The 15,790-nt window shown below is 42.2% G+C and overlaps 1 protein-coding gene and 1 long non-coding RNA gene across 9 annotated transcripts in view; both read right to left on the reverse strand.

The window, feature by feature from the left end:
- Positions 1–8,334: 8,334 nt before the first annotated feature.
- LOC146081166 (uncharacterized) lies at positions 8,335–10,026 on the reverse strand. Its single transcript, XR_014475075.1, has 2 exons — positions 8,791–10,026; positions 8,335–8,758 (listed from the first exon to the last, which is right to left on the reverse strand). It is a non-coding gene; the product is annotated as an uncharacterized LOC146081166 (long non-coding RNA).
- An 855-nt stretch (positions 10,027–10,881) lies between these two features.
- The window catches only part of HYCC1 (hyccin PI4KA lipid kinase complex subunit 1), a 96,309-nt gene continuing 91,400 nt past the window's right edge, over positions 10,882–15,790 (reverse strand). For 4 of the 8 annotated variants that reach the window (XM_083189182.1, XM_083189181.1, XM_083189180.1 and 1 more), the window contains one exon: positions 10,882–12,768. In XM_083189182.1, the coding sequence (XP_083045308.1) occupies positions 12,179–12,768 (590 nt within the window). In that variant the 3' untranslated portion in view covers positions 10,882–12,178. Of the gene's footprint in view, positions 12,769–13,458; positions 13,784–15,790 lie in introns of all 8 variants that reach the window. The other 4 variants (XM_083189184.1, XM_083189183.1, XR_014475076.1 and 1 more) reach the window with 4 other exon arrangements.

Below are 15,790 nucleotides of genomic sequence, written 5' to 3' on the forward strand. Positions count from 1 at the left end.
TTTGTGAGAGCTAAGTATAAATGGTGAGTAAGTGATAGGGTGCGTGGTTTTACATCACCTAATTACATGGGGAAGGTGAGGATATTGTGATATGTATCCCTCAAGAGGTATGACTGATGGGACAAGTCTTGTGACATGTCTCCCTCTGGGGGTGTGTCTGATGGAACAGATGTCAATTGCTTAGGTCCCATTCTCAGTGGACAAGGGTTAACAGGTGCTAGTGTCCAACTGGCCAAAACTTCCCGGAGACTATTTGATGGATACAGTGAAAGGCTTTTCTGTACATTGTAGACTTCTCAGGAATTTCTATAGGGATGCAGAGTAGTTGTTTTCCTCGTTGAGGCCTATAGGTGACATGGTGTCCATCATAAAGATAAGTCTTGTCTCCTGTCTCAGTAATTCTGCATCCATGTCTCCTCTCCTGATCCCCATGTTGACTTTCAGCATACCATATGCTTTTAACCCTGTGGTTTTGCTCTGATGGTATTTATAGAAGTGGGGGGCAACAGGGGTTAGTGCCTTCATAGCTGTCCTGTCTCTCTCTACATTTTTAATGCTGGACATGTGCTCCAGTATTCTTTTCTTGAGTGGCCTAATGGTTTTCCCTATATAAAAGTCTTATTACAGGGGCATTCCAAATTGTACACCACTCCCGCCGTGTCGCAGGTGATTTAATCATCGATTTTCCAGGTATGGTTGTATTTATCAACATATTGTTGTGTCTGAATCATGTATGTGCAGGCTTTACATGTTCCGCATTTGAAAGATCCCAATCTCTGTCATGAGGATTTTTTTGGTTTGTCTAAATGGCTGTGGACCAAAGTATCTCGAAGATTTCGGCTCCTTCGCCAGCTCATTTGGACCCGATCATCCAACATGTTGGCCAGATCTTGGTCAGTTTTTAATACATTAAGATGTTTATTTAGAGTGCCCTGAATTTGGTGCCACTCCTTGCAATAAGTTCCGATGAATCTTATTGGGTCATTGGATGTGGTGGAATCTTTCTTCCGTGGCACCAGAAGCTGTTCTCTTTCATAGGTTTGGGCTTCATTATACGCTTTTCTGATGCTCCTTTTACTATAGTCTCTGTCTGATAAGCGGTTACTCAGCTCTCTTGCTCTAAGTTTAAATGTGGTTTCATCAGAGCAATTGCATTTCATTCTCGGAAATTCACCTTTCGGTAGGCCTTTAATCACTGGGGGGGGGGGAAAGTGTGAGCTGGAGTTATGTAACAGAGAGTTGGTAGATGTTGGTTTACGGTACAGATCGGTATGGAGGGAGCCATCATCTTCAATAGTGATGTGGAGGTCCAAGTAATTCACTTCCTTCTGACTTATCTCATAGGTTAGATGTTTTGTTAAGCATGTCTATCATCTCAGTGAAAAGGTCTTTTTCCCCTTCCCACAGGATGAGATCGTCAATATACCTCAACCATAATAATATATGGTCTGTATATTTCTCGTTGGCCTCATTAAAGACGACTTCTCGTTCCCACAACCCCAGGTACAGGTTCGCATACATGGGGGCACAAGTGCTCCCCATCGCGGTCCCCCGTACCTGGAGGTAGAAGCCCTCGTTACAGACAAAGTAATTCTTGGTCAGTACAAATTTTAATAACTGAATGTGGAAAATTTTTGAAGTCGCTTTCTTTGCCCATTTGCAAGAAGTATTTCACTGCTTCTACACCGTACTGGTGGTGGATGCTTGTGTATAAGCTTTCCACATCGCAGGTTATAATCCAAGAGTTTTTGTTAAGAATGACATCCTGGAGTTTAGTAAGTACCTCCATAGTGTCTCTTACATATGATGGTAATGTGACAACGTACTCTCTCAGATACGTGTCAACAAATTGGCTGGCCTTTTCTGTAAGGCCACCTATGCCAGACACTATGGATCTTCCAGGTGGTGTTTTGTCATTTTTGTGGACTTTGGGCAAGAGGTATAGGGTGGGTATTGAGACGTTCTTGACCTATAGGAAATCTGATTGGGACTTCGTAATTGTCCCTATGTGTGTAGCTTCCTCAATCATTCTGGAATAGATGGCCATGTAATCTTGAGTTGGATTGAATGTGAGATTTTTATAACAAGTGGAATCGCTCAGTTGTCTTTACAATTCCTTCACATACAATGTTCTGGACCAGAGTACCACGTTTCCGCCCTTGTCCGACGGTTAACAATGGTATCATCCCAGTTTCTTATTTCCTTAAGGGCCTCTCTTTCCCGTCGACTCAGATTATCTTCAAATTGAAAGGTGTGTTTACTTTGTCCAGAAGATCCAGGTCCTGACTAACCAGGTCAATGTAGGTTTTGATCACTGGGCAGACTTGGAAGTAGGGATAAAAATTTGATTTTTTTTGGGGAGCCATTGTTTGTTTGGCTCCGGTTATTGCCATGTTGGGGCTAGATACATCCAAAATTGCCTCCTCATGTAAGCTCTCGAGGTTGGCTATCGCCTCTTCCTCTTCCATACTCCAAATGGGGTCAGGGCAAGAGGATGTGTTAGATGAGTTGGATATTATAGCAGCATTATTTTTATCACAGAAGAATTTTCTGATAAGCAGCTTTCGGGCGAACAGGTTCACATCTTTCTCTATGTCGAATCTATTGAAAGAGGTTGTAGGGGAGAAGGAAAGGCCTTTTTTGTAACACCTGTATTTGCTGGTCATTGATACTGTGGTCTGACAGGTTAATTATTTTATTTTTAATTATTTTAAGACTCCCTTTCAATAGATTGGACATAGAGAAAGATTTGAACCGGTTTGCCCGAAAGCTGCTTATCAGAAAATTATTCTGTGATAAAGATAATCCTGCTATAATATCCAACTCATCTAACTCATCCTCTTCCAGTTTTGATTTAAATTCATTAACAGTGGTTGCTGTAACCACCCCTCCGAAAAGGAGTTCCAGAATGTTATTGCTATAATAGTGAAGAATCCTCTTCTTAATTCAGTACGGAATTTATTTTCTTCGAGTTCCATATGATTCCCAATCCTGTATTTAAACATGCAAATCATATCTCCTCTCAATCTCCATTTCTCCAGTGAAAACATATTCAGCCTGGTCAACCTATCTTTGTATTAGAAACATAGAATTTGACGGCAGATCAGAACCACTTGGCCCATCTATTCTGCCCCTTTTTTTAAACATGTTACCTCCAACCATATTTGATCCTTATTTTTTTGTAAGGATATCAAAATGCTTATCCCAAGCGTGTTTAAATTGTACTACTGTATTTGCGTCTACCACCTCTGTTGGGAGGCTATTCCACTTATCTACTACTCTTTCTGTGAAAAAAATCTTCCTCACATTTCCCCTGAATCTTCCTCCCTCTAGTTTCAGTGCATGTCCTCGTGTTCTGTTGCTCCTCTTCCTGTGAAGAATGTCTCCCACCTGTACCTTGTTAAAGCCCTTGATATATTTGAAAGTTTCTATCATGTCCCCCCTTTCCCTTCTCTGCACTAAAGTATACATATTAAGATCTTTTAGTCTTTCCTGGTACGTTTTGTGATGTAGGCCATGCACCATTTTAGTTGCTCTTGCTTTATTCTAGTGAATCAAGACCTTATAGTAGCTTAGTCGCCCTTCTCTGTACCTGTTCCAATTCATTTATGTCCTTTTTAAGGTGCGGTGTCATGACTGAACACAGTATTCCAAGTGTGGTCTCACCAAAAGCCTTGTAAAGAGGCACTATTACATTGGCATCCCTTGAATCCATTTCCCTTTTAATGCATGCTAGTGTCCTGTTTGCCTTTGCTGCTGTACTTGATCAGGGTGCACATTACCCAATTTTTCAACTACATATGACCTCAAAGTCCTTCTCTACAGCAGAATTCCCTATAATAACTCCATTTAGCCTATAAGTAGCTTGTTCATTTTTGTTCCCATAATTAATTTCTTTACATTTATCAACATTAAACTGCATTTTCCACCTTTTTGCCCATCTTTCAAGTTTAATTAATTCACTTTGTAGTGTATCCACATCCTCTCTTGAGTTCATTTCCTTACTCAGTTTAATTTTGTCTGCAAATATTGCAATTTTACTCACTATGTCACTTCCTATATCATTAATGAATATATTAAACAAGGTGGGTCCCAATATTATAATATCCAATTACAAATTTCATCTCCTAACCTTAAATTACCTAGTTTTTTTAATAACCTTTTATGAAGCACCATGTCGAAAGCTTCAGCGAAATCAAGCAGTATTACATCAACAGATTTTCCGAAGTCCAGCCCTCTACTGACTTCCTCATAGAAGCTAATTAAATTAGTATGACATGATCTATGTTTGACGAACCCATGCTGAGCCTTACAACACCTTCACCTGTTCTAAGAAATTTTGGATACGATCTCTTATTATTCCTTCTAATATTTTCCCCACAAGGGCTGTGTATGAACTTGTCAATGCCAACACACTGCTCATTCCCTATCACTGCCGATATTGCACTGGGTACACATCATCTAATGTGTACCCAGCTTTTCTATAAGGTGTTTTGTTGTGAGAATTTACAGGCAATCTCTGCAATCAAGTGAATTCTGCACCTGTTTCTAGCTAGTTTGGCCTAATCTTCCTTAACAAATTGCTCCAGCTGTCTCAGGGTTGAGCGGTGCCTTCCCTAGACTGCATGTTTCAGCTCTTCCCATAGATGCTGGATAGGATTCAGATTAGGGCCCATAGTTGGCCAATTTCTATCCATGCTTGGGTGCTTTTAGCTGTGTGTTTTGTGTCATCCTGTTGGAGCACCCATGACCTGCGGGTTATGGGTCATAGGGTTGATGGGGAAGGTCGACATGCATTGTGTCAACCACTGAAGGTCAACATGCATAAAGGTCGAAATGGGGTTAGGTCAACAGGATCAGGTCGACGGTCAAAAGGTTGACATGGGGTTTTTCACTTTTTTATCCCCAATGTCGACACAGTCAACATGGACACTAAAAAAAAGTGCACCGCTACGCTCGGCACACTATTTTATTACCATGTTGACCTTTTGTCAACCTAGCCAATTAGTCAGCCTAATGACCCTGTCTACCTAACCCCATGTCAACCTTCAGGTGTGTCGACCTAACCCCAGGTCAACCTTCAGGTGTGTCGACCCAATGCTTGTTGACCTAGTGGCTGTATCCCGACCTGCGACTGAGACAAAGCTTCTAACACTGGGCAGTACTGTATGTTGCACTCCAAAATACATTTATAGGGGTACATTTACTAAAGCTTCTAAAAATGTAAAGAGGTGATGTTGCTCATATCAACAAGATTCTATAATTTCTCTGTTGCATCCTAAAAATGATAGAATCTGATTGGTTGCTATGAACAATATCTCTTTTCATTATGAAAATCTTTAGTAAATTAATCTGCAACTGTATACCTTTGCTACAAAAAATACTAATCTTAATACAGTCCTTTGTAGACTGTTAGTGGATTATTACACTATTGGCTGATTACAATGCAGAATTTAGGATACATAATCAAGAACACCAATCCCTCCCAGTGGGAGTGTCAGGCGTCTTGCACTATATGCACAAAAAGGATGGGTGTATGAGGACACCTCTGTAAGTTGGTCCACCTCCATGATAAACAACATGGTACTGTATATAAGGACAGAGTGTGGCCAGGAACAAGAACTAATTATCACTTGGTGATAAATCACTTATCATGCTTATCTAAAGTGAATTATGATATACTCACCATTAGAGACAGATAATTGATCTTTGTATCGGTGGTCTGTCTGACGGCGAGTTTCATCCTAATATCTATGGCCAGCATTATTCCCCTTTTCCACTAAATGCCCAGGTCTGACCCGGGTTTTGGAACATGGTTCCATCCCATGTCATACCCCGATTACGACTCACTGGTGACCCAGCTCTCCAAAAGCCTTTAATAGTCCCCGGGTCACCTGTTAAATACCGACTCATTTCCTAGGTCCAACCCTGCTCACTACCTGGGTCTGCGTTATTTTTCCTTTTCTAGCGAACCGTGACCTGGGCTGATCTGGCAATAACCAGGGTTATTGCGGCAGTATATAAGAGTATCACACACAAAGGCATATTTTGTTTGATTGAAACTACTATTTTTTTTTGCATAAAAACCTTTCACTAGTACAGAACTAAACCCCAGTCTCATGTACCAGCATTTGTTTTTTTTTCTATTTTCAGGACAAAGACCAAAATCAACGTTTTAACCCTTTGAGTGCCAATGCTGCTGTACGAGATCTTCAAAATATCCGCAAAAAAAATGTCAGCGTCCCTCAAAGCGACTGTTCTTTTAGTATACACACAAATATAGTCCATTAATTGAAGTTTGGTTAAATATTGCACCAACAAAAAGAACGGTCGCTGTAAGAAGCGCTGACATTTTTAGTGGCTATTTTGAGCATCTCTCTCGGCAACTTTGGCATTCAAAGGGTTAAGTGGATGCAAGCCAGACTGGGCAGATCACCTAAGACAGTGGGTCTCAACCTCGGTCCTCAGGACCCCCCAACAGTGGATGTTTTCCAGGTCTCCACACAGAGCAACAGGTGAAATAACTAGCCTAGCTCAGATCGCTGAGCACACTCGCTATGTGTGTAGGCCCTATAAGAGATATCCAAAAAATTGTTTACCAAAAGCTCTATTTTATGTCAAAATCTCCTCAAAAGAATATCATCATATATTTCACACATTTCAATCCCCCACCGATCTTTCCCAAAGTCAGAAATATTGGCAGTTTTTCACCTCTAATAGATCGAATTCACATTCGACCTATTCAATGTTTTTGTATTTCTTACGACTCTTGAAAACATTCCAAAATTTGAAAAAGACATGAAATCGACAAATCCACATCTTTTTAGGCAAAATGGCTGGCAATTCGACAATGTAGCAGCCATTTCTGCCAATGCAGATTTGGCTTTTCAAAAGCCGACTATGCAGATGCAAGTCTGGCCGAAAACTGCCAGGACTGTATATGGCCTGGCCAGTATTTCCGACTATCGGGAATATCCTCCAGGATTAAATATCCCCCCCATAATGCCCTTACTAAATAAAAATAATCTTATACCTAAAATATATTGAAGCAATAGACAAGGTAATCTGTGATAAAACATTAAGGGGGAATACAATGTGCCACCACTATTTCCAAAGTGGGAAATAGCGGCGGCTCCCTATTCAATGCTGTCATTAACGACAGCATTGATGTGGGATCACGGCAGAATGGACCCAACTTCAGAAGCTGTCAGGCCCGTTCTGCAGATAACGGCCGTGGATTGTCGTTATCCGGGCTGCAGATTGACAATCCACGTCCGTTTTCGCGGCCACGCCCCCTTTGCACACATCGACAGGTGGGACATTGAATCCCGTCTGTCGTTATGCTGTCAATCTGACCGCAAACGGGCCAGGATCACGGCTGTCCCTAAGTCAGGGGTTCACAATCTTTTTCAAATCACGGCACCCTAGAGTTTCAGAATTTTTCCACGGCACCCCTAGGCCCCCCCCAAAAAATATAAATTAAGCATATTGTTTTTATATGTGCTTCTTAGGTTCAGTTATGTGTTAAAGGGCATGATTTACTTCTGAATGTACACTTATTTTATGATTGGAAGCCACCAGCACTGGTTTTGTCCATAAATAATTGATCGTAAATTATTTGAATTGATCCTGGTCCACCAACCCGAGGCACCCCTGCAAGTGTCCCGAGGCACCCCAGGGAGCCACAGCACACAGTTTGGGAACCACTGCCCTAAGTAGTTAGGATCACAGAATATGATGGGTGGACACGGAGATGGGGGGTGTGATGTGAGAAACTGCAATTCTAGAATGGCCAGGAGGATCCCGGACCACCCCCATACCCAAGAGTACAATTGTGCAGTCCGCTAGGGACCAGAAAACTAGATTCACATCATCATAGCACCGCTGTCCACTACAGTGCCTGCTTTTTCAGCACTATATAGCAGAGGGCACTACCACAATGACGCAATCATGATGCCACGCCCATGGTCAGCACACCTTCCCGGAGGACGGGGCAGCCAAGTACAGTGGGTAAGTATGCCGATTGGCTGGACCTTTAGAGGACTTAGTGAATGGACCGCTCAATCTTTGAAATGGTGCAGACAGCGTGCTAATTCTTAAGTAGCAGAAGTAATGGAGACATGTAAATACCACCTATCAGCATCTTGTGTATTTACAGTGGTCCAATTTAGACGAATTTAGGTCTTCAACTTCCCTGATGTACATCTTATGCACTCAACTGTTGTCTGCTGCACATGAAGTCTATACACTAATATCTACTGCATGGAACTGGGTAAAGTAATGACAGATTTATACTGTAGTCTAACCATAGGCACAGAAAAATTTCACAAGAAACCGGTTTAAACTCATTTATTTCAGTAGGAGACAAATTGTGTGATACTAAATACATTACTAAAGTGTAAAAAGGTGTAAAAGTAATCAACATCACAATAAAGCAACACAGTCTGGACATAAATAGAAGACAAAACACTTCTACATTAGACAAAGAAAATACATTTAATAAAATGGATTGACTACAAGAGATGGGAGATAAAAGTTGTATCAGCAGTTAATACTGTATGGCACATCTATGTATTAACACAAAAATGCCCCCCCTCCCCCCCCCAAAAAAAAACACAAATACAGAACACGCTCGGGTTAAATAAAGCAATTTATCACTAGGCCTAAATTTCTCCTTCGGGTTTTAGCCTTTATGTAAATACGGTTGGGTTATAAATGTCATATACTAAGCTTATAAGATATCTGTAGACCTGAAAATCTCTTTATTCAAGCTAAATTAGGACACTACACATTATATGCCCTTATCCGGACCCGGTACCAGAAACTGAGAGTAGTAGCCTATGAGATGGCAGCGATGTGCAATGAAAATTACATCTGTACATAGGCACAATAGATTCAACTAACAATAATTCAACCCCTTTACAGGTATGTCACAGCAATTGTCTGTCCAGTAGCAAATGACTTCCTTACACTATGACTGCTGATGCACCTTTCCAACAGTGCAGCCCAGTTGCGCGATGTACGCTACACATTGCACCACTGTACACACTATGCACTGTACGATGGCATGATGTATCCTATAATGCTGCATGTAACTACAATGTGACTACCATGGAATTGTCCAATTGAATGTGCAGCACATCCAATGGGACACTTCAATGTAAAACAACGAAGAATGATTGAGGATACACACTATATAATATGTACAATATATTGTTCCAATCTGTATCAGGGTGATGCATCGCACTATATATGATATTGCGCACTCAACATCACACCCCAAACTGTACTGTACATCCCAATCTCTGATCACTTAGAGACAAGTAGAACGCCAAGCTTTGCAATTACCCCCAAAACCCAATTCACACTGCTCAACTACTGATGGGGTTGGGTAGTTACTGCTTCCGTGGGCCCCCAATTCCACCTATACATACTTACTTTAACTTCATTAAATGTTTTGGAGGTTGGCATGGGGCGATTATTGTGGCTGCATAGAGCTGGAATGGCAACCGGAGTATTCTTTGGATGCCACAGGCAGGCATCCTGCCATGTTTATAGCTGCTTGGAGCATCTTTGAGTTTTTCCAAGCTCTGCTGCATTCAATACACGCAAAGGGTGTGAGATTGGCACAGGGCGCTGGCTTGGCAAGACATGGGCAGGTTTCGCAAGTACTCCCTTCTCTTAAGAACAAACCTTACATATGACATGGGAAGACAGCAGCAGAGTATAAAGAGGAGAAGGTACTGAGAACCTTACAGACAACAATCTTATGGTCTCCCTCTGTTCTACCGCCCAGCCCTATCACAAGTGTGTATTTAAAAAAAAAAAAAGGGGGGGGGGGGACGGGGGGGGGGACATAAAACATTTTGGTACTTGTGAGTTATCCGGGCTGCCGATTTTGTCCTTAAGTTTGGTTAACTTAAGGACACCCGACCGACGCGATGCCCACGATTTAGCTCCAAATCGGGGGCATCGCGTCGGTCGTGGCCGTTATAAGGGGCCGCGACGCGATGCCCCCGATTTCCCATAGACAGTAATGTTAAAAGACACGATATCGGGGGCATCGCGTCGGTCGTGGCCGTTATAAGGGGCCGCGACGCGATGCCCACGATTTCCCATAGACAGTAATGTTAAAAGACACGATGGACCCGATTTCCCATAGACAGTAATGTTAAAAGACGCGATGGACCCGATTTCCCATAGACAGCAATGTTAAAATAAAATTACAATGTGAAATTGGGCAATATGTTTTTTAAAAAAATGTTTCATGGCCCCCCACCACCGTTAACGCCACCCCGCTATTGACGCCAACCCGAAGCGTGGCGAGCGCAGCGAGCCCGCGAGGGGCGGCGGTACGCGTCCTCCGACCTTTTCATGCCCTACTATCCACTAGGGCGTGGAGTGAGAATAGAATAGTGTGGCAAACGCAGCGAGCCACCGAGCCCGAAGCGTGGCGAGCGGACGCGGACACCTGTGAAGCCCGCAAGGGCACGCGGATACCTGTGAAGGTGTCCGCGTCCCCTCGCGGGGCTCGGTGCGCTCGCCACGCTTCGGGCTCGGTGGCTCGCTGCGCTCGCCACACTATTCTATTCTCACTCCACGCCCTAGTGGATAGTAGGGCATGAAAAGGTCGGAGGACGCGTATCGCTGCGCTCGCCACGCTTCGGGTTGGCGTCAATAGCGGGGTGGCGTTAACGGTGGTGGGGGGCCATGAAACATTTTTTTTAAAAACATATTGGCCAATTTCACATTGTAATTTTATTTTAACATTGCTGTCTATGGGAAATCGGGTCCATCGCGTCTTTTAACATTACTGTCTATGGGAAATCGTGGGCATCGCGTCGCGGCTCCTTATAACGGCCACGACCGACGCGATGCCCACGATTTCGGGCGCGATGAAAAAATCGGCAGCCCGGATAACTCACAAGTACCAACATTTTTAGTAGATTGCAAAAAAAAAAAAATTGCACCAAGCACTACTATCAAATGGTTATTATTGGGTTGCGCTTTGCAATATTATAACAAATATATTAATTTAACTAAGAATTTAAGTCAGGCATGGCCAAACTATGGCCCTACAGCTGTTGTGAAACTACACATCCCAGCATGCCTTTTCATAGCTTTAGCATTGCCTAATAGCAAAACTGTGGCAAGGCATGATGGGACTTGTAGTTTCACAACAGCTGGAGGGCCATAATTTGGCCATGCCTGATCTAAGTAGTACTCAAGTACAGGACAGCCGTGGTGACAACAAACACTTGAGACAATAGTTCTATATATACTGCAGTCACAATAAACTATGGCCCTTTCCTTCTCAATCTATGCCCATACACCAGACTGCATGAACATAATAAAGCAACAAATAATCATGGCTTATAGGTAGTATTTTGTATTCGCAATAAAAGTTTTACTAAAACATTCAAGATCTTCCAAAAATTTTGTATACACACACACACTTAAAAAAATAGAAACCCCAAGTTTTAAAAGAAGGAAAAATAAATCTCTTTCTAAGTCACACTTCTAAAATACAGATTCAGATACATTACAGATAAACGTTTGTATATAGTATTCTTACAACAAAACCAGTAGGAACACTGAAACCAATTATAGCACACAGCACTGCCATCTGCTGGTGTATTCAGGAACATTGGTAAGTAACAGTGCAAGCAATGACAGTACAGTGCAATATAATGTGCCACATTCATCCACACAGTATCAGCGAACCAGTGCCTCGGTAATGTCCAAGTGAACAGGCCGTCTATCCATTCAACCAACACAATTGCCCCCTGAAAAATGGATGAGTGATGGGTCCACTTGAGGGCTATGAAGACATCTATTAACAAAAAACAACAACAAAAAAAACCACAACAAAAAAATGAAACTAGAACACTTTTCAACTGAAAAGACAACAGGTAACAAATATACTTTATACTAGGGATGTATTAAAACTGTAAGCACATCTCTGAACACAGTTTTGAGAAGTTCAATATTACAAAGCTATGGTAGATCACCCATAATGAGTATATAAACGGTTTCATTTTTTAATTAGGTAGCAAGTAAAAACTTTGGAAAAACTACATCATACAAGTCATAGAAATATCAAAGTTCACCCAACTTAGAAAAAAGTAGGAAAATTTACAGTTGACCACGTGTTGCGCTTTCCGGACAATGGCCAGGTCTAGTCTGTTGACAATGTAATGCATATACTAGGGGACCTCTGGTGGACATTTGGTTGGGGTTTAACAGGCAATACAAGCTCCGTTCTCTCAGAAATGTAGACCAGTTTCTCCTCCTGTAGGCTGCAAGCACTAAATCTATTCGTTCCCCCACTAGATCCTGTACCACCGGTGTTTACACCAGGGACATAGTGTGACGCAGCTGCGGCACTCATTTGCTCAAAGGATTTGCTAAACACAGAGGTTGCAGTCCGTGCAAGGCTATGGCTGCCGGGTTTGGGGAGAGACTGACTGGTTGTCAATGTAAGCCTTTTGAGAGACACCAACTCCAGGTTCTCGCTCATGGCCCTCTGGTTCTGCTTCCTGCTGAGATGCTCACGGCAAGAATCTCCCCCAGAATCCTTTTCTTTACCCCCAGCCCTGAATCCAGCAGATCTCCTCTGAGCCTTTCCCAAGGGTGGTCTGCTGAAGCTACCACTGCTGCTGTGAGATAGGGCAGACTGGCTCGAGTTAGAGGCTGCCCTTGAGCAAAAACCTTCATCCACCTCAGCGATTTCTGATAATTCATCCTGAAAGCTCAAATCTGCAGAGTCTGGAGGAAGAGAGGATGAAAAAAAAAAGTTAATGTCACAATCTGTGTATTAGCCAAAATTGATTCCGATAGTAAAGAGAAGTCCAAAGCACCAATCATTTTGTGTCATTCAGAGCTTAACCACCTCTAAAACAAGCAGAGATTAGAATCAATACAGTGCATGGAAGAAGAATGGAACATGCAAAAGTTGATTGTGAAGAAAGTTCAGCTGTTAGTCATGCAACTAAGAGTAGATTACACTGTTATCAAAAGGATGGTCAAGTTTTAATTTTTCTCCCCTGTCTAAGCATGTAAGGGACAAGCCAAGCGCCAATACCGATTTATTGCTTTGATTGAGAATTTAAAGCGCTAACAACAAGTGGAAAGGTCACATGATGCACACTGGGACTTATATGTCCCAACCAACCCATAACTCAGCCTGTGTAACAGAGATGTACTTAATTTCTTGCAAATTTTGTAATAAAAAAAATTGACTTGGGCGCCTAGAATTTAACTACTTTTACAAGTGTGTGAATTTTTTTGTGTGTGTAAATACGTATGTATATGAGGCTTTACAATTTTAGGTTACTTTTCCAATAATCCACGGGAGTAGTGGCATCATGAGACCAGGCAGGGCTGAGATCACTGTACTAGAACAGGTAGACATGCATGCTTGACTGTACTCATCTATAAGTAATGTAGTGTGCGCACCCATGCATTGTGACCATTTCACTTGCAGGTACCTTGGCGCCCATCTACCAAGAGATTTAACACTGCACTTTGCCAGGTGATGTTACTCCATCCTCCATCAATCTCCTTACAGATTTTTGCCTTCTGATCTCAGGCATGGTCTTGCCATCAGTTCTAGGCTCTGAACCGATATCCTGCAAAGCCTGTATGTGCTGAACATCATTCTCTGTTAGTGATTTCACTCTTTCCCCATTTCCGGTTCTGTCTCCGGACACACTTGTGACACTTATCTCAGGTATGACAAGGCTGCCCAAATCTGAGGGGTCATTATTTGGGTCATTTTGCTCTAAATGGAGGGAACAAAGAAAAATACAAGAAAAAAAAAAGAAAAAGAAAGATGGTGTCTGAAATGATGATGGTAGAACCAGAGAAACAAATAAAACATGTAAATGAATTTTGGCGCATTTGTTACATGAGTAAAAATGAACACATTGAGATCTGGTAGACTTTAGAGTGGATGAATATTTTGTATAAAGCAAAGTATGCCACGCAGGGAAAAAAAAACAAATGCATGGTTATTAGTCTGAATGGTTGGCAAAAACAATAAATGAAACGAAAACTGTTTTTAAATGACAAATGACTGCTAAGCATAAATATAGAGGACATGAGAAAAGGTCACAAAAAAAAAATAGAATATGGAAGTAATAGAAAACCGAACAGAGCATTTTGGAACCATGTCTGACATGTGGGGGAATACAGCTCATATTAAATTTACTTCCTGAGGAAGCTGGGAGGTTGATCCAAGGGAAACCCGTTGAGCTTTTAAACATTTGGGACAATTGCATATACCACCACTGAGGGCTATCCATGGAATATGGACCACCAAACATCCTTCATCTAAATAAATCTCCATAAAACTCCAAACCCAGAAGGCAACCCGAGGCAGCAACAAGACTCGCACAAGTCATCCAGGTTTACCATTATCCCGTCAAAGGAACCTAATTCTATCTTTGGACTTCTGGGACTTACTGGCCACCTGGTGTCCATAATTTAATTACAGCTAATTAATTAATAATAAACTTTATTGTAAAAGATACCGTTCCAATTTTACATTTTTTTCACAGCCTGCGCTCTTACAGGGTCATTAGATCGACAGGTTACCTCCCACAATTAAAAAATATACTGGTAGGTTAACTGGCTCCCAACAAAATTAACCCTAGAACGAATGTGTGTACATGTGGTAGGAAATATAGATTGTAAACTGCACTGTTCAAATATTCTCAGTAAATGCAATGCGGAATATGTATGCGCTATAGAAATAACTGGTAATAATAAATACTAAAGTGTAAATGTCCAGCAAAATATGATGGGATCTGGGGATTGATACATGCATCCCAATACTCCTTTGATGACAGTAACCAGGATTAGTCAATGTAATTATAGTTTGGCTGTTATAATAGGACTCTTGACATGCTCCAGTATGCCTCCAATTTCTGTATTATGATCTATCACTTTATTCTATGGTTTATTGAAGGTTTATTTATTACAGGTTGAGTATCCGGTATCCGGACATCCCTTATCCGAATTATTCCAAAAACCGTAGTTTTTGGAATCATTCGAATTTTTTTTATTTTTTATTTTTTAACCCCCTAACCCTCTTTTCATACTTACCAAGTCCCCGGGCGTCCACAGCAGGCCTCCGGCATCTTCTCCAGGGTCTCCAGCGGTCCCAGGAATGCATTGCGCGAGTGTGCGCGCGCGCCGGTGACGTCACCGGTGCGCGCGCACACTCGCGCAATGCATTCCTGGGACCGCTGGAGACCTAGAGAAGATGCCGGAGGCCTGCTGTGGACGCCCGGGGACGCCGAGGGACCACCGGACACCATCAGGGGACAGGTAAGTATGCTTTAAAAAATATATTCCAAAAACCGAAAAATTCCCCTATCCGGAATGCTCGTGGTCCCGAGCATTTCGGATAGGGGATACTCAACCTGTATAATAATTCCTACTCTATTTTGTTTGGATGATTTAATGTGAATTCTGACAGATTTAGGGGTCTATTCAATTAAAGTCGGATCCACTCCGACATGCATATTGAGTTATGCGTCCAAATCCAACTGTCTGATTTGGCTCAACCTGCTCGGTGCTGGGATCGGGTGAGCTGCAGCGGGAGCACGGTGCCGGGTGAGCAGCAGCTGCTCACCCGGCGCCTTCCTCCCCGACTCATCTCCTCAATCTGATTTTTTTTAAAGTTGGATTCAGATTGTCGGAAACGGGACCAAACCTGTCGAATTTAGCCGCCAATCAGAATAGCTACCAATTTCCGTGTTATCTGACAGGTCAGAGCATTTCA

The sequence above is a fragment of the Crinia signifera genome, chromosome 5, assembly GCF_055691185.1.
Source record: "Crinia signifera chromosome 5, ASM5569118v1, whole genome shotgun sequence".
NCBI lineage: Eukaryota > Metazoa > Chordata > Amphibia > Anura > Myobatrachidae > Crinia > Crinia signifera.